At 40.6% G+C, this 19,699-nt stretch overlaps 1 protein-coding gene across 3 annotated transcripts in view; it reads right to left on the reverse strand.

Annotated features, from left to right (window-relative positions):
* The window catches only part of SLC35F2 (solute carrier family 35 member F2), a 47,588-nt gene that overhangs the window by 18,216 nt on the left and 9,673 nt on the right, over nucleotides 1–19,699 (reverse strand). Inside the window, exon 1 of one of the 3 annotated variants that reach the window (XM_023744841.1) lies at nucleotides 14,065–14,096. The exons of the other annotated variants lie outside the window; for them this stretch is intronic. Within the exon in view, the coding sequence (XP_023600609.1) occupies nucleotides 14,065–14,081 (17 nt within the window). The 5' untranslated portion in view covers nucleotides 14,082–14,096. Of the gene's footprint in view, nucleotides 1–14,064; nucleotides 14,097–19,699 lie in introns of those variants that run through there. 3 annotated transcript variants of the gene reach the window in all.

The raw sequence follows: 19,699 nt of genomic DNA on the forward strand, positions 1-19,699 counted from the left end.
TCCCCCCAATAACCTCTTCCAGCCTGCTCCAGTCTGCCCGGCCTCCCCAACCCCCGCCACCGAAGGCCCTCACCATTATTTTCTCTAATATATATTTTTATTGATTTCAGAGAAAGGAAGGGAAAGGGAGAAAGAGATAGAAACATCAATGACGAGAGAGAATCATTGATCGGTTGCCTCCTGCACACCCCACACTGGGAATCGAGCCCACCACCCAGGCATGTGCCCTGACTGGGAATCGAATGGAGACGCCCTGGTTCATAGGGGAAGCTCAGCCACCGAGCACACAGCCGGGCAATCAGAGCACTTTTAAAAATGCCAACATCAGGCTACACCTGAGACCAATCACAGCATCACCTTTGGGGTGGATTCCAGGCATCAGTGACGTTTGAAGCTCCCCAAGTGATCCCAACACGCAGCCAAGATTGTGACTCACTGCGCTGGAGGCTGGCACTTTGGATCCAAAGAAGAGTAAAACCCAGACCCTTCCCTTTAGCATTTTAAGAGAGAGGGGCACCTGAGCAGCCCACTGCAAAACAGCAGTCTGGGACAGCGGTGCAAGCAGCGTGCTACGACAGACAGCACGCAGGTGCCACCGATTCATTCTGAGTGAGGCCTCAGCCCGCAGGGGACACTGGGGAAGGCTTCCCGGAAGAGGGGGTTTTCAGATAGGTTTGGAAGTATATGAAGGAGGAAGGAAGGAAAAGGGAATACAGGAAGAAGTAACTAGGACCAAATGCAGAGGCACACACAGGCAGGGATGGGCTCAGGGAGCACCAAGTGGCCCAGTGTGCCTGGGGCATAAGGGCAACGGCAGAGAGTGGTGGGCAAATGGAAGAGTTGAGGCCAGATTGTAAAAGGTTGAGTAGCAAACTCAGAAATTAGGCCTTTATGCCATAGGCGGCTGGGAGGCACAAAGCGTTTCGAACAGAGGGACTGATGAAAGTGATTCTGGTGGTCAGGAAAAGAAGAATTGATGAGAAGAGAACGAGGCAGAGAAGCAGTTAGAAAGCTAATACAGCCCTAACCGGTTTGGCTCAGTGGATAGAGCATCGGCCTGCAGACTCAAGGGTCCCAGGTTCGATTCCAGTCAAGGGCATGTACCTTGGTTGCGGGCACATCCCTCAGTAGGGCGTGTGCTGGAGGCAGCTGATTGATGTTTCTCTCTCACCAATGTTTCTAATTCTCTATCCCTCTCCCTTCCTCCTGTAAAAATCAATAAAATATCTTTAATTTAAAAAAAAAAGAAAGCTAATACAATGGCCCAGGCCAAAGCGAGACCTGACTGAAAGCCATGTCAGCATGAACGGAAAGCAGAGAATGACATGAAAGGCTCCACACAGCCCAGCACACCATTAGCTCTCGGGAGGAGGTGTGAAATGATATCTGGGTTTCTAGACTAAATGACTGGATGCCTATGGGGCTACTGACCGGGACAGGAAGACAGGATGAGAAACAGGTTTGGGGCAAGGGGAGAGTAGTGAGTTCCATTTGAGAGCAGTAGAAATTGAGGTGCCTGGAGTTTTGCGGGAAGGGGGGCGGGGAACAATACCAGGCTTGGGACAGGTGGCCTCTAAGGTGCGCCCAGTGCGTCTGTGCTTCCTGGTATTGTTGCCCCAAGTGATCTCCTCCTCCTGAGTAGGGGGACGGGGGCGGGGGGGGGCGGGGGCGGGGGGGGGGAGGAATCTACGACTCACTTCTAACCATTAGAACACAATGAAAGTAATAGGATGTCATTTCCATGAATATATCACGTAAGGTCATCACCTCCATCACGCTAGGCAACTCTCTTATTAGTTCTCTTCCTTGCTGGCTCTGATGAAACAAGCTGCCCTATACAGAGGCTCACATGTCAAGGACCTGAGGGTAGCCTCTGGCCAACCACCAGCAGGGAACCGAGGCCCTCAGAGCAACAGTCCACAAGGAAATGAATCCCGCCCAACCAAAATGAGCTTGGAAGCAGGTCCCTGCCCAGCCGAGGCTGCAGATGAGACCCTGCCCTGGCCAGACACCCCAACTGCAGCCTGTGTGAGACCCTGAAGCCATGCCCAGATGCCTGATCCATAAAAACTGTGAGATAATAAATGTGTGTTGTTTGAAACCACGAAGTTTGTGGTCATCTGTTACACAGCAAATAGGTAACAAATATAAGGTTAAAACTCTGGACTTCAGAAAATTAGACCATATCTGATTTGCTCTCCACTACATATCCAGTGCCTGGTACTTGGTTGTCACTCAGTAAATATCTGTTGAATAAATATAAATTGATAAAGTAGTGACTATATATGCCCAAGGTAAGACTCTCCCCCCCCTCTTCCAATGAAATGCCATAGTCAGAGAAAGACAAGTTATGAGAGTGCCGTGACACAGAAGCTAAGAGTGGGAAAACATTTTAAGAAGGAAGAAATCAATACTGTAGTGTCCAAAACTGCAGAGGGAAGAGGTGGCCTTACAGCTAAAGAGACACAGTTGGACTGGCAAGCTGGAAGTCGCTAGAGATCTTTGAAGGAAAGCTTTTTGTTAGTGGCAAAGCCTAAAGTCAGATTCCAGTGGGCTGAGTGAGAAGATAAGCACCAAACAGAAATAGCTCTTTTTTAAATGATGAAAAGGAGAATAGGAATGGGGTAAGAGTTTAGAGATTAACGTTATCTTATTAAAGCATTAAGGAAACTTATAGATGTTTGGGAGATGAGCAAAGGCAATAAGAGTAAAACCTTGAAGATTGGCAAAACAATTTAAGAGATGATGAAGACGACAGTGCTGCAAGGTTTAGGGGCCAGGACGGAGAACATTGCAACTTTTATTTAAAATTTCTCCATATAAGTACTTCCTTCCAGAGTTGTTTTACACAAAGTAAAAAAAAAAAAAAGCCAAAACAGCAAACAGAATCTCTCTTCTGAAAGTTTGCCATATATTCTTTTCTCTGGAATATTTGTTTCAGTAACACGCAACTAACCCCAAACAATCCCTGCACGGGGCAGAAAAGAAAGGGGGAGTTTGCCGGGTGGGACAACCCTAAACACACTTGTAGGGCATCTACCACGCGTCAGGGTTTGAAGATACAAAACTGAACAGGCTCTCTCTGTGCCTCGGGAGCTCGGATACTATTGGAAATACTAGTAAGCAGGCACGTAAACTAGCAATGAGGGCACAGGCAGACCAGTGGGAAAATAGACTAGTTTAAAAGAACAAAAAATTCAAGAGTTCACTAGCTAGCACAGTAAGGAAAGGCATTCCAAGCAGAAGGAACACCACACACCAGGGCACGGAGCTGAAACAATACAGTACGTTCGGGGGTCTCAGGGGGTTGGGGTAGCTGCCGCACAGAGTGTAGGAGAGAAACACAGCAGCAGATGAGGGTGGAACAGCCAACAGGAGCCAGATCAGGATGGTGGTGAAGTCATCCCAATCGTCTGAAGAGGGGGGAGCAAAGTGATCAGCAAGGTGGGAATCGAGCATTTCTAGATACGTCACAGCACGTACATCGTGGCACAAAGCACCTAAGCCTTACCCTTCGTTCCAACATGAAAGCAAAATAAACAGGAAAGGTGGCAGAGACGGAGCAGTCTAGAATAATACCCAGTTTTCTGGATCAGATAACTGGATAGACAGCAATATGGTTCATCAATATCCCAAAAACAGGAGGAAAAGGCACATTTGGAAGGGAGAATGAATCCAGTAGAGAAGAAATGTCCAGTAGGCAGTTTGGAGCTGAGAAAAAGGACCGAGCTGAAGAAATAAATTTGGGAATCATGAGCATAAAGGTGGTAGCTGAAAGCTGGGATATAAATGAGATCAGGACATAGGCCTAAAACTAGAAAAGAGGGTTAAGAAAAACAGTCTTGAAAACAGCAACATGTAAGGGGCTGGAGGAGGAAGAGGAATTGTAGATGGAGGCGAAGGGGCTTGGCCAGAGAGGCAGAGAGAGAACAGGGAAGGAAGAGCTTCCGGGAAGCAAGAGGAAATGGTGTTCCATGGAGGAAGTGCCCTGGAGCTAGGACGGCAGCAAAGCCCCCTGCTCCGCCTGCTCCTCTCTCCCTCCCACACACCCAGCATCTGCACTGCAGCAGGAGTCGGTTGCTGAAGGGTCACCTAATGGCATCCCTCCCACACCTCAGACCTTTCAGTAGCTCCCCTTTGCCCTCAAATGAAAGTCAAACTTTTAAATGGCCTCTGAGGCACCCTACCATCTGACCCCCACCTAGCTCTCCAGCCTCATCTTGGACTACTCTCTCATAGCTTTAAGTTTTAATATTTTAAAATTTCCTAAAAGATATTTAAAATATAATAAAGTATATGCATAACCAACATGTATTCATATATCTACTAGGCAGCTTAAGAAAGAAAATATTGGCAATGTCAACATATTCCCCCTTGTGTTTTCCACTTGGCATCTATCATTCCATGTATTTCTATATATTTTAATATTTACATAAGTATCCCTAAAGTACTATATGTGTACTTTTGCAACTGGCTGTTTTATTTTATTTTTTATGGTGTTTTTCCGGTTCCCTTTGCAAGTTCTTTTTTTTTTAATATGTTTTATTGATTTTTTACAGAGAGGAAGGGGGAGGGATAGAGAGTTAGAAACATCGATGAGAGAGAAACATCGATCAGCTGCCTCTTGCACACCCCCTCCAAGGTACATGCCCTTGACTGGAATCAAACCTGGGACCCTTCAGTCCGCAGGCCGACGCTCTATCCACTGAGCCAAACTGGTTAGGGTGCAACTGGCTGTTTTAATCAACATTGTTGGAAAAAGGGATCCATATTGATGCATTAGTTCTAGTTCACGCCTTTCCACAACACGATTTGTCACTTTATCCATTCCTTGTTGATATTTAGCTCTTTTTTTTCTCTCTTATATACAATGCCTCCACAAACATTCTTGCTTATGTCTCCTGGTGCACACATCTAAGAGTTTTTCTGGGTTTGTTTTGCAAACTGGTGCAAATGCGTCACTGATGTGCTAAGATAAAGTCTCTGTCAGGACTCAGGATGGCCTGCTGGGGCCTACTGAAGGCATCCATCCTCTGCAAGCAATGCACTCAGAGTACCTACAATTATAATGACTTTCTATTTGTGCCATGAAGTTTAAAGGGACCATTTGCTTTGAAGATACATCAAAGAGTGGAATTGTTAGTCTCAGGGCATAAGCATCTTCAAATTTACTTGTTTTGCTAGATAGCTCTTCAAAAGTTATATTCCTTCATGTTGTTTTCTCTGTACTCTCAAAAGGAAGGAGCCAAAAACCCCCACCCTTCCAGGGGAGGAACAATAGCAGGAACTGGCCAGAGGCAGACATTTTATTAGGCTAGGGAAGCAAATTTTTTGCCCAGGTGAGCAAAGGGTTAAGACCTTGCTCCCACAGAGGCAGCAGTGTTCCTAGGGATGCTCTACGTATCCCTGGCAGCGTTCTCTGTGCTCACTTTCTCCTGAACAAGGCCCTGATTCCGGATTTTAGGCTGCCCTATCTTAGACAAAAGAAATTCACCACATGGTCCTGTAGAGCCAAAGCCACGAGTGGAAAAGTACATTTTGGGAGACAGGTGTCATTGTCCCCAGTCACATACTTCCCTCAAGAAACCTGTGGTGAAGGGTACCTGGCCAAGGACATGGTTCCAATTTTCCTGTATTTCATGGTTCAGTTGGCATCATCAGAGCACACATTCTCAACCTAATGCTCACCACAACCCTGAGAACAGTAGTCTTCCTCCACTCCTATTACAGAGAGAAGCATGAGACTCAGAGTGGCTCCAAATTCACCCACAGTCCCACGTAAGTAAAAGGCAGAGGAAGTCAGCGCCCTTTGCTGTGAAAGGCCTAGATGAGGGAGTTCAAATTTACTTCCAAGAATCAGATCTAGGGAAACATCTCCTCTCCTGGAAGGAAGTCTCAGAACTGCAGAACTTTGGTGCTGTGGCCCATTTTTTTAGGTGAAGATACTGTGGCCCAGAAGAGGGAAGTGGTTTGCCTAAGATCACACGGGAGCAGAATTGATGCCCAAATTTTCTGACCATTAAACATCTGCTGCCCCCACAACAGCACATGGTCTTGGGATAATAAGTAAGGTCATCCCTTAGAGTTGACATCTTCTTACCTTCTGTATCACTTTCTCCTTCCCCCAGATACCCTTCTTCTCCATTACGGTTTTATAATACAGCTTATATTAGTAAACCCTTTCTTCAAGAGATTCTTGCACCCCACCTTGCTGTCGGGAAAGGAGTCTAGCCTGATTTCTCTCCCACCAGTTTTACACTACTTCCGGGGACATCAGGGGATGAGTTGGCTGTCCAAAGTACAGGTTGTGGAAAAGCCAATCAAGTGTCCAATAACCTAATCAAACTTAGACCATTTTTCACATCCCATAATGGACGTGGAAACCATTATACATGTGAAATAAGTGAGAATAATAAGTGTGTCCCTGTTCACAAATGGACAAGATTCCTCCAGCAAGCTCATATTTGCATTCTAAAACATCCCAATTAAGCAAGCTGTCCTCCAACTATAAAGTATAGCCATCTTCTAAAAAAAAAAAAAAAAAAGGAGAATGGAGATTTAAGGTTACAGAATGCACTTCTCTTGGCTCCAAATCATAATGACCTCATCCATAATGGAAGAGCGGGAGCAAGAGGGAGGGGAGAGGCAGGCAGAAGGGGTTGAGGGAGTGGAGGCTGAACAAAAGGAGAAAGAAGAGAAAAACAGACTGGTAGAGAGAGGCCTCAAAACAATTTTTGTTACTTATAGCTTCACATTTAAGCATTCCACCACAAGGTCCCATTCATATGAACTGTGAACTGAACCCAGGGATTCTTTATGCCTTAACAAAACCTGTCCCTCTCTAAAGGAAGCTGCCAGAAACAATGTGCATCTAACCATGGGATATATCCTGTTACAGGGCTTCAAACGGAACCTCCACTGACATGAACTTCAATGGTAGGATGTGGTCCAACTCCAAGACATGTTTCCCAAGGCGACTTCACACTGGGGGAGCCCGGCCAGCAGAAAGCAGAGCGAACAAGAGCTATGGATCATCTGGGGCAGAGGCAGGCACACAGGGTAGAAGGCAACCTGAGTAAGGTCACTTCTGACTACTTTACTATTTGGAGATAGTGTATGAATTTAAGGATTGAAAAAAGAAAATATTGAAGGCATTTTATTTTCCCTTTGCCTTTCTCACAGGAAACCTAAAGACCCCTGATCACAGACCAGAAATGTGAAAACAATTTCCAGATAGATTCAGGACTGAAGGAAGGCTGGAATTAGGGTTTCTGCCTAATTCAAACACTAGTTTTACATAAAATGATGGGATTGATGCGTTTCGTTAGCTCTTCTTCACTTGCAATGTCAGGTTAGATTTAAAAATAAATAAATAAATAAATAAATAAATAAATAAATAAATAAATAAAATAAAAAAAAAAAAGACTAGCCCAAACCAACTGAATCAGGTTCTCAGGAGATGGATCCAAATATCAGCCTATTTTTAAAAGCCCTCTCAATGAGTCTACCAGGCAATAGGATGGCAAACCACTGAATTAGTCTCTCCCTTTTATTTGAAGAAAGAGTTCCAGGTGACTGATAAAATAGATTGTTTGGATGCAAATCATATATTTTTCTTTACGTTATGTCTCCATAAATCTCTGCTGCTAGATTGCACGTTGTCAACGAGAGGCAGGATTCTGTAGTAGACTTCTTCAGAGCATAGCTTCTTTGGGGAGATTTTTAAATGCATTACATCTGCCACCTATAAATACTGGGTACAGAATAACTCCCGGCACTTCTGTAAAAATCCTAGTACAAGTTTGAAAAGAAATATTCATTTACAGAAGATCCTCATATTTAGCACATAGATGACCTAGTGTCTGTTACTGGAGCATTTTAAATCATATTGGAAGCAAGCTGGAAACCTCGAAAGCAAATAGTAGCTTTTCTTCACATAGTGAGTAGCAGCCTGGCTGACCTTTATACTCTTTCCATATCTACATTGCTGTGGTTCAAAAATTTAGCCATTAGTGTATCGCCTAATTCTAATGAGCATAAGTAGCTAGCTAGCAGTTTTGAAGAACACACATTCTGATGTACTGGGACATTTTCAAAACTCAAAGTGACCAAAAAAAGCCAAAGTTCAAACTATAGAAAATATAGTAATGTGTAAATATTACCTTAAAAGGCAGGCATGTAGGAAAGGAAATTTATGTTTTCCTTTTTCCCCTGCGTTATATCTCATGCGTAGTAGGTGCTCAGTAAATGTTTATTAAATTAATGACTAAATGCTGCAATTAATTATTGAGATGCCATAATGTTAAAATGCAAGATAGGGGACCCTTAGCTAGGACACCCTAAGATGTGAACTCAAGGCATTTATAGCAAAACGAATATGAGCTTGGGAGTTAGATAAAAATGAAAGTCTAAATTTGAAGCATGAGAGAAAAAAGAAATAGGTGCAGGCAAGTGAAAACAGTGGTTTGCATTAAGTTCGTTTTGTTTTGTAAAAGGCGGGTAGAGATTGTACCCCAGAGGTAGCCTTTGGGAAAGTATTCCTTCCAAACACAGTGGAAAGTGCATTAAACTTTGAACCAGAGTAACTTCATCTCTTATTAGTGTTAGGACGTTGAATACATTAGTTAGCCTCTCAAAAACTGTTTTTGTGTTTTGTTTTGTTTTGTTTTGTTTTGTTTTGATGGGTTTAAGGGTTACTGATATAAGCTATGTAAAATATCTACCACCTTAGGCACCCAACGAATCTTCACTCCTTCCTTCTTCTGGTTCACCAGCCTTTTGGGAACACCGTGACCAGAGCTGTCCAATAGAACTTTCTGCGATGATGAGAATGTCCAATATGTGCACCAATACAGTAGCTTCTAGTTATGTAGCAATTAAGCACTTGAAATAGGGCTAATGGGAATAAAAATGTGAATTTTTAGTGTTATCAATTTCAATTTAAAGTAAAAGAGTGGTATGTGGCTACAGGCGACCATCACATTGGACAGCGTAGCCATGGGCCTGTGTTGTGCCACAGAAGTTACTGCAGTGACAGAAACAGCTGAGAAGTGGCTATTGAGCACTTGAAATGCGGCCAGTGTGAATGAGGAACTCAATTTTCCACTCTATGTCACCGTAATTCATTTTCATTTAAATAGCCACACGCGCCTGGAGGCTAAAGGCCTGAAGAGCATAGCTCTAGACCAGTGCTTCTCAAATCTTCATGTGTATGAGGATCTTGCTAAATTGCATCTTCTGATTCAGTAGGTTGGCGAGAAGCCTGAGATTCTGCATTTCAAACATGCTCTCGGGTGATGCCTTTGCTGCTGGTCCACAGGCCACACTTTGAGGAGCAAAGCTCTAAAGCTGTGCTTCCGACTCTGAGGTCTCGCAACTCCAGGCATCCATGGAACTGGTGACAGAAATCCATGGACTGCTCAGGAGCTCGTCTTGGACATTTCAGAAAGCTTAGCAGTACTTCTGACCATTGCTGTCAAGAATGCAAAGCAATACAGTCCTTATGGGGGGAGGGGAAGTGCAATTTCTAAATTTTACTTCTAGGAATCTATTCTGTGGGTACTTTGGCAAAAATATGAAAGGTGTATATACAGGCTACTCATTGATGCACTGTTCATAAAAGTAAAAGATGAAAGAAAATCCAAAGGGTTAACAGTAGGAAACTAGCTGAGTAAACACAAAGGAGTACTATGCACTATAAAAAGCAAGGCAAATATTTCACACACCATATAAACTGACTGCCAGGATATAATTTTTTAAAAGTTAAAAAGAAAGCAAATGTGGAGGAAAATGATATGAGATGCTAAGATTTATGTCTTTGTTAATATTTTTAAATGGAAAGATAAAGATAAAAACTGTTTTTAAAGTTACCTATAGGTCAGGAAAGAGAGCAAAATAAAAGGCATGGTATATATAGATTTGTCTTCTGAGCCATGTAAATATTTTACATAATTATAAAACAAAAATTAATTTTTTAAACAGCCACATGTAAAATCAAATTATAAAATAAACTTAAGGATATTTTAAGTTGGTAGTAAAAAAAAAGGGAATTATTTCAAGTGATTTCAAAACACTAATTTAACAGAACATTCCTACTAGAATATACCATAGGAATAGTAAGAAATGTAAAATATCTTAAATTGTTTGGAGGTGATACCCAGGCTGGCTAGCTCAATTGGTTAGAGCATCATCTTGATACCCCAAGGTTGTGGGTTTGATCCCCAGACAGAGCACATATAAGAGTCAACCAATGAATGCATAAATAAGTGGAACAACAAGTCAATGTTTCTCTCTCTCCTTTCCTCTCTCTCTAAAATACATAAATAACTCAATAATTTAATTTGTTTGGAGGTGGTATTATTTTAAGACTGTGTGTATATACTGTGGAACAAAGCAAGAAAATACATTGCTGTATTAATTTTTGGTACAGGAAAGAAAATGAATGTGTAAGATTAAAGAGGCTAAGTTAAAAAAAAACTATAATTCTGAACATTCGTGAAAGAATGAACTCGTAATACATTTTATATATTTTTAAGTATATTTCCTATCTGTTCACTGTAAAGCCCCAAAACAATGACAAACACTCCTGTGCCTGGAAAATAGCAACTAAATAATACTTCCTACTGAAGAGAACCAGGCCTGCTTAGAGAGTGACTGCAGACCTGGCAAGAAAAGCACAACATAAGCCTGGAACACCTTGTCACACCTAGTGGCAAGAAAGCTACCAAAGAGTAGTGGAGTCGTGACAAAAAGACATTCTGACATCAATAAGAACAATTGCAATGGACTGAAATACCTCCAATATGTTTAAATCCATGAGTTTATCGCAATACTTAAAATTTTTTAAAAAACAAAACTCATTGGTCATCTTTGGAGGAAGTTAGAGAACCAACAGATTATTTTGAAAACTGGCAAATAAAGGAGGAAAGAGCAAACATTTATCCTGCCTTCCTATTCAAATTACATCTCAGGGTAATGAGTTCATGGGAGTAATGAGTTAATGACAGGGAGTGTGTCTTTGTAGAAGTAATGTGGATAATAAATAAAAATGAAATGACAGGAATCGAATATTTTATAACCCCTAATAAAATAATGAATCTAGGCAATAAACCTCAATAGCTCCTCTTATAACAAAAAGAGAGATAAGCAAACATTAGTGCCTTGTGATGGCAGTACACAATATCTATGCAATATTCTGGCAAAAAAAATAGGACCATGGGATTTTTAACAGGTGTTCATGGACTAGGTCCATGAAAATATTCTGGGGAATCTATGAACTTGGATGGGGGAAAAACATATCTTGATTTTCAGTAACAGTTAACTAAAATGTAATATTCCCTTCAATTACAAATGGAAGCAACAAACTATACCAGTACTAGTAGTACCCATGAGTTTGCTACCAAAGAATTCACAGATATTTTCCTATCATACAACAGCTGTTGTTGAAATTTCAAAATATCATTTATACTCATCACTACTCCAAAATCATGGTAATTAAAGAGCCATTGTGAGATCTTGTTTAAGTGTGTGTTTTTTAGGAAAGAAGCACATATATTAACATATCACAAAGAGTTTTCAATAGTTTTAATAAATGGATGTAATTGGTTTCTATTATAAGCCTATGTATTTTATTTTATGCATTTAGACACATTATTCTGAGAAAGAAATACTGAAAACTCACCAGAAAGATACAATCAGCAAAACTCAGAATATGGAAAAGTCTACATGACAAATGAACTATTTCTTCAAAAAATAAACTACAAGAATAAGGGGAAGCCTACAGGAGAAAGAAATGTAGATATAACAACCTTTAAATGCATGGGCCTTGTGTGCATTTTGATTTTGTCAGTGAAAGAAAATCCAAACCTATAGAAAAAAAAACTTTATAAGAGTTTATTTGCACCAATAACTGAGGACATGCCCGGAAGCAAGATCTCAACGGATTGAGAAAATATTCCTGAGAATGGCAGTTACTTACTTTTATACATTTAGAGTCAAAGGAGAAAAGCTAAGGAAGGTTACATGAAATCCACTGGTGGTAGATTAAAGAGATGGGAGAAAGCAAAACAGGGAGAACTCTAAAATTGGGTAAAAAGTAAAATGGAGAGATACAAACTTCTTTGACATTGGTGGGTCTAGAATAGTGAACATTTAACATCTATAGTAAATAGAGATGCTACGCAGGCAACAAGATAACAATGAGAAGTTTCAAACTAAAGAAGCTGTAGGCCTGGGATGTGACTGCCCACCATGGCCTGCCCAGCTTGGAATTTAGGATCAGATCACCCTGTGAGTATTTTCACTCATTGACTGTCAGGCCTGCCGTCCAGCCCCTGAGCTTGTCAGGTCTGCTATGTGGCCCCTTTTCTGTTTTTTATTTATTTATTTTTCTGTAATCCTCACCTGAGGATATTTTGTTCCATTGATTGTTAGAGAGAATGAAAGGGAGGGAGGAGGAGGTGGGGAGAGGGAAGGAGAGAGAGAGAGAGACAGAGAGAAACATCAATGTGAGAGACACATCAATTGGTTGCCTCCTGCACAAGCCCCAACTATGTTCACAAACTGAATAAACTATTTAGAAAATTATATGACAATTGAAGAAATTTGAACATGGACTAGATATATATGATATTAAGGAATTATTGTTTATATTTTGATGGAATAATGGTACTGTGGCTATTTTTAAGTCCTTATCTTTTAGAGATGAATACTGGGATAGTTATTTGTGAAGTTATATGATGCCTGAGAATGACTTTAAGATAATCCAGAAGGGGTGGAGAGATATAAACGAAATAAGATGAGTTGATAATTATTGAAACTGGGTGACACTACATCCAATAGGTAATAGTGGCCAATTATACTTGAACATTCCCATAATTAAAAGTGGTTTTGAAGGGGATAAAAACAACACAGAAATCCTACATTTACCCATGATAAGGCTGTACAGACAAACCAAAGCATCACCTATATATGCTTCCAGCTATAATTATACCAATCAAGTGTATTAACACTCGTTTTCTCTTGCTAATCAGAAGCTTTAGTTAAGAGAGAGAAAATAAATTAATTATTACTTAACAACTGCAATTTAAAGGAGTTTCAAAATTTTTCAAAATATATAATTCCTGGCAGAAAACTAATAAAAGGGGTTTATAATGGAATAAAACCCTGAGGGTTACTGATCTAATAAAAATGTCTCACACTGTATTCTACTTGGCATGTTTGAGGCTCCCCAGGTAGGTTGTAGGCTCCTAAAAGGCAGAATCCATGTAAATTTTCATCTTTGTTTATCTGGCTGAATTGCTGCAAAGGTAAAAAAAAAAAATGCCACCAGAAAAACAGGCTTTTCTGAAGCCTCTATTAGCCCATCTGCAGCAGGGGGAACTACAATGGACTACAAAAAGAAAGTCTACAGGGTAGCCTGGAAATGTGTCAGTCCAAATACCACCAGAAAACATTCAACTTTAAAATGCAAAATAAGTTGCAATGCATATTGAAACAGGACAGAGTGATAGGGGTCTCTTCTGCTGGGCAATGTAAATTCTAGAAAAAGGAAACCGGCCCAGTTGCCCCAGCCCTGTCTGTACAGCAGCAAGAGTCCAGGGGTCCATTAACGACTCAGTCTTAACTGCTTGGAAGGCAGCTACCAAGCGTAGAGGAGTGTCCTGACGGAGGTGGGAACATGTAATTTCTGTTGTCCTTGTTCTAGCTTCACCAAGCAGCTTCAGATCTTGTATTGCCTACGTAGATTTTTTTTATTGGAATGGCCTTTGTTACTACACCACTCTAAGACTTCTACCTAGAGACCAGAATGTGTGGGAATTCTCTTTGCCTGTTTAGTGAAATAGTGCAAACTGGCAGGCAACTTCAGCACCCCACAGTGAGCCTTATTACCATCATCTTAATGGTTCCCCGTTCAAGTCAGCAAATGTTTTTTAGTACCTAGTCAATTCCTGACACTGTGTCAGGCTCTGGGAATACAGAGAAATACAGAGCCCCTGCTCTCGTGGAATTCACAATACAGAAGTGAAGAAGAACAGTAAAGAGACAATTAGGATGGGGCCTAACCTAATCTGAGATTTCATGGAAGGCTTTACTCATGAGGTGATATTTCACCTGAGACTTGAAGAACGGAGACAAGTTATTCAGGTCAAGAGAAAGGGAACAGGAATGCCTGTCCCCGCAGAGGGACCAGCACTGGGAATTCTCCAGCATGACTGAGCCTGGACATGCAACGTCTTCAAAGGAATCAGCAGCTACCAAATCTCGTCCAACCTGTGGTACAACTGGAAAAGAGTTCAGCAATTACTGGTTGATTATTTCAAACACTGGCCACAGGTAAAAGGTTGTGGGTTAGGTGAGATGAGAAAAGACTGCCTTGACATTTTATGTATTTTTGCTTATACTTTTACCAGTATCCAGATGGTCTCTGTGCTCTAAAGCTATTTTTTTATCGGAGCCATTTTTAGATTGTATCGCTAAATGTAGTAGGCAGAATAATGGTTCTCCAAAAAAAGCCCATGTCCCAGTCCCCTGGAACTTTACCTGGTGTGATATTGTGATCTAATAAGATATATAGATATAGATATAGATATAGATATAGATATAGATATAGATATAGATATATAGATATCTATACACACACACACACACACACACACACACACACACACACACATACACACATTGGTCTTGGCTCCTGAATGATCACAAGTACAAGGTGACAACCTGAGACTTGAAACTGGTGTCTACAAGAGCAGTTGGTAATCTGTGGGACTGAGCCCTCACCCTGTGGGGGCTGTGCTATCTCCAGGTAATTAGTGTCATAAATGAATCATAAGATATCCAGTTTGTGTCTGGAGAGTTGAAGAACTGGTTGATGGGGGGGGGGGGGGGACAACCCACACATTTGTTTTCAGAAGTATTGCGTATAAGAAAACAGTTTTTTTCCTTTTACATGGCAAAAGGGACTTTGCAGATGCGATGATGGTTAAGTACTCTGAGATGGTGAGATTATCCTGGGTTATCCAGGTAAACCCAATCTAAACACGAGTCCTTAAAAGGAGAACTTTTCCAAACTGTCCTCAGAGGAAGATGTGACCACAGAAAAAGAGAGAGATTACTGGCTTTGAAGGTGGAGGAAGGGGCCATGAGCCAAGAAATGCAGGTAGACACTGGAAGCTGGACAGGCAAGGAAATCCAATCCACCCACAGTCTCCAGAAAAGAACACAACCCTGCTGACACCTTGATTTTAGCCCAGTGAGACCTTGTCAGATCTCTGCCCTGCAGGACCGTAAAATAATTATAACTGGTGTTGTTTTAAGCTTCTACACTTTTGTTAGTTTGTTATGACTGCAATAGAAACTAATAAACTAATTATGCTTATGATGCTTTAAAGCAATCCTTGAATCATAAAGCTATAACTATTTACATTCATCTAAATGAATTTCCTTAGTAATGAGATTATCACATCAAATGAGCAGAATCTATTAAAATTACTGCAGACAAAGCTAATCAGGAGCCATTCTGGATTAAAACAGTTTCATCACTTCCCAAGGAGGAAAATAAAACCATGCATCAAGCCAGAAATGATAGAACTAATTTTAGGTAAACCAACAGAAGTGAAAATTGTGTGTGTGTTTTTTCTTATATACTATGTCCTGCAAGACTCTTAAAGAGTCAAAAATAAAGGGGAAACATTAATACCCACCCCCTATACAATAAAAGAGAGGCAAGGACCAGCCACTGAACTAAGCCCTTACATCGATTAATGTCTTGGTTTTTCATACAACACTAAAATGTAGGTATCATTTTGCCAAAGTTCAAGACTTTTAACCATATTCATATGGTAAATAAATAGCACTGTATTAAAATCCAAATAAAACTCTAAGGCTATTCTTTCTAAAGAAATAGAAAAGCAAATAATTGTGGGAAGAAAAATAGTAAGAAAGGTACCTCGTTCCAGAATGACGGCCTCTCGATTCCTATGGCATTTGGGTTGCAATCCTCTTTCTCCACTTTCCACATTCTGCCTGTAGTGTTTCATATGTCTGCTGTATTTGCGTTACTAGATTATAAATGCAGAAACTGTGACATGGATATTTTTGTGTCCTTTTCCTTATATACAGATCCATACAATATCTAGTACTGTTGTTATTATTGTTATTGTTACTATACTTTTCCTACTTTTAGTTACTATGATTATGAACAATAATACCTACACTTATTTCATAGTCCTAATCTATTCAATCCTCCCAACGATCCTATGATGTAGGTACTATGATTATTGCTGTTTATAGATAAAGAAACTTGAGGCAGGCACAGAGATGTTAGACTTGTCCAATATCACACAGGTAGCAAATAATAGAACCTGGAGAGCAAATCAAGCAGTGTGGTCCATACATACACTATTTGCACCCATTAGGGACTCAGAACACCTTATTATCCTAACAAAAGTGAGGTGGTTTAATAAAAATAGCTATGTCAGATGCCATATTAAATGCTTATACACAGGGTGGGGCAAAAGTAGATTTATAGTTGGTCATATGGAAAATAATATAATAATTAATAAATAATAATACAAGAATTAACTTCCATACTCACAACTGTAAACCTACTTTTGCCCCAACCTGTATGTTATTTCATTTAAATTTCACAAAAATTCTGTGAGAGATTATAACTACCAGTGGGAAACTGAGTTTCAGTTGAATGGAGAAGTTAAATAACTTGCCTAAAGTCAGAAAATTAGTAAGTATATGTTTCCCATTCTACACATTGCCTCCCTAATAACAATGTATATATAAAACATTGAGGGTTATGATATCATGCAGGGAGATCAATTGATACAAATTATCCTGCATCTCTAACAATGGGCATTGATTACCACAACCCATTTGGTTGTATGTTCTACAGTTTAATAAGGAGTGTTCTAATGAAATTAAGAGAGAGGACATAAAATCTACTTATGACATTCTCTCTGTCCTCTGATTTTTTAAAAATATTTTTTTACTGATTTCAGAGAGGAAGGGAGAGGGAGAGATAGATAGAAACATCAATAATGAGAGAGAATCATTGATCGGCTGCCTCCTGCACTCCTCCTACTGGGGATCGAGCCGGCAACCCAGGCATATGCCCTTGATCAGAATCGAACCCAGGACCTTCAGTCCACAGGCCGACACTCTATCCACTAAGCCAAACCGGCTAGGGCTATCCTCTGATTTTTCGATTGGCTGAAATGAGAAAGGGTGAAACATTTCCAAATCCCTACTCTTCTTGGATACTCGTCAGAGGAACTGAGTCCTACAGTCTAGATGGGGGAGGGTCGACATTAAATGGTGGGCCATACAAGGAGGACAGTAGGCCATACAAGGAGGACGTAGCCTCTACCTCCAGGATCCTCCCTCACCCCGACCCCAACTCTTCTGTGAAAATTCTAAGAGGGGCACCAATGTGAACACACTCCAAAAGCCAGGACCAGGAGCTGGAGAAGGGCTGCCGAGGTGGGTGTAGGAGTGGGGGACGGGCAGATAGATAGGGAAGGATGGGATTAGTATCGGGCAATAATGCACTGGTGTTGCAAGGGTCTGGATGATGAGAGTTGAGAACCCTGTGACAGACACCCAACCCGCTCTCCACCCACTCCAGCCTGGCACAGGCGCCCAAGAGAACAGAGTAGCCCTGTTCCCAACAGGCAGCGAGAAGCCATGCCCATAAAATGTTAAATTCCTGATATGGCCTGCCCATTGAGGCGGAATAGGAAGTTTCCAAGGGCTGTTTTTTTTAACTACTGTAAAATCTAAATGAACCTCCTTGTGGATTATCAAAACAAAAATACAGTTTTGAAACTTGAGGGTTTTGTTTGCTTGCTTTTTGTGGTTTAAGCTGTAAAAAGGAATCCTCTGATGAAGATAATCAACCTGTCTGCAGTCAGAGAAGGAAAGAACGCACAGACGGAGCAGCTGGTGCGGCTGGGCTCGGGCTCCTGCTGCTGCTCTGCTCTGTGGCCTGGCACTGGGGCCCTCCCTGAATTCTGCAAAGTTATAAATCTTTGTTACCTCCGCCAGTGGTGCAAAGAATTTCTCTGCCTACAACCAAACTATTATGCCAAGCATGTCAAACTCCCGGCCCGCCGGCCGCATGCGGCCCACAACGAATAATTTTGCAGCCCAGTCAATATAACGGTATGTAAGAAACATTTTAATAAAAATTTCATAACTTAATTTTTACAATATCCTCTTATACATAATTATTAATAACAAACTACAACGTTCGCTAATGACTGATTACTATACTAGTGTTGCATTCATTTCCCTTACATGCCTTATGCCCAGGCGCACCATTTCTCTCCACTAATACTAGCAGCGAATATTTTAGCAGCCGATGGCCATGTCATTAGTTTGGACTGACCTATTTGGTGTGTGCAAAAGGAAATATTTTGCTTTTGGAGAAGAAGAAAAATAGGTTTATTTGCGTTACACTTACTAATTTGTGCAGTTATTCAGTATCTGGTAAGTTAATGTTCAAGAAAAAAATACTAATTTTATTAAAATGTTCTATTATTTTATGTTAGCGATGACTCATTTATTTCAGCCCGTTGTGTTCAGCATGTCTCTATTGAAATAAACCTACGTTTCTGTGAAAATTGAAGCTTTTGTTTTTTTGCGGCCCACATAAACTTAAACCTTGTTTAGTTGGCCCATGTTAGCCTTTGAGTTTGACATGCTGCAGAAAATTATTGTAAAGATGACATGAGTCAGTCCACCCTGAGGTCCTCAAATAGTGGGTTCCTCTAGGTACACTAAGTAAGCTGTACTCAAGAAACATTGGCTTATTATTTTTATCTCTGGCTTGATACCAGAGATAGTGAAAAGCTCAGGAAATGTTCTAAAGACTTCCGGGCAAGCTTATCCCAGTACTACTTTAGGAAGCTCTAAATCACAGCAAAACACTAGCCTCCAGCTGTCAATAAGGATTTGATCCTTAAATGCTTTGGTTTCCAAGGAATGACTAGAAAGAAGTTTGGGACTTACCTGTGGTTTTTCATGGAATCTAGCTCTGCATCATTAACATAAATAACCAAGTGTTTGTGGAGTGTCACTTTATCTGAGGACTAATTAACATGGACTCCTGTAACCATCCACAAAAAAAAGTCCCCAAATCTGTGGACTAAAAGTTGCTATAGTTTATTAAAATGAAAACCATTTAAATATTTATACAGGAGCTTTTTATATTTTCAGTGCAAGCAATTCTAAGGAACTGGGTTAGCTGGTGTTTACAGTGTTAACAGGTTAAAAGTCATAATTTAGAAAGAATTCAGGCTTCCAGAGATAGGCTTAGTAACGGAAGACGTCATGAGTAACAACTGTCAGAAAAAATAATTCACTTCAATGCCCCCTAAGCAGATTAGTTCCACTCAGCAGAATAAATTTCATAATAATGAAACTGAATCATGAAGAAAAGGTGATATGTTGTTTATTAAAAGGCAAGTTGTCCCATACATTTGTTTTAAATGCACCATGAAGACTTTTAAATAATGTGGGTTTTTTCTTGGTAAAATCTCCAGGATTAGTTGCAAATGGCCCCACTAAATAAGTCAATAGGTTGCCCTACACTATAAAGTTGTTTGATGCAAGCCAATTAAATGTTAAAGAACTGCTACCCCAAATTATGAATAAATTAATTAATGCCAGTATAACACTCCCC

Source organism: Myotis lucifugus, unplaced genomic scaffold (assembly GCF_000147115.1).
Source record: "Myotis lucifugus unplaced genomic scaffold, Myoluc2.0 scaffold_491, whole genome shotgun sequence".
In the NCBI taxonomy this organism is placed as follows: Eukaryota; Metazoa; Chordata; class Mammalia; order Chiroptera; family Vespertilionidae; genus Myotis; species Myotis lucifugus.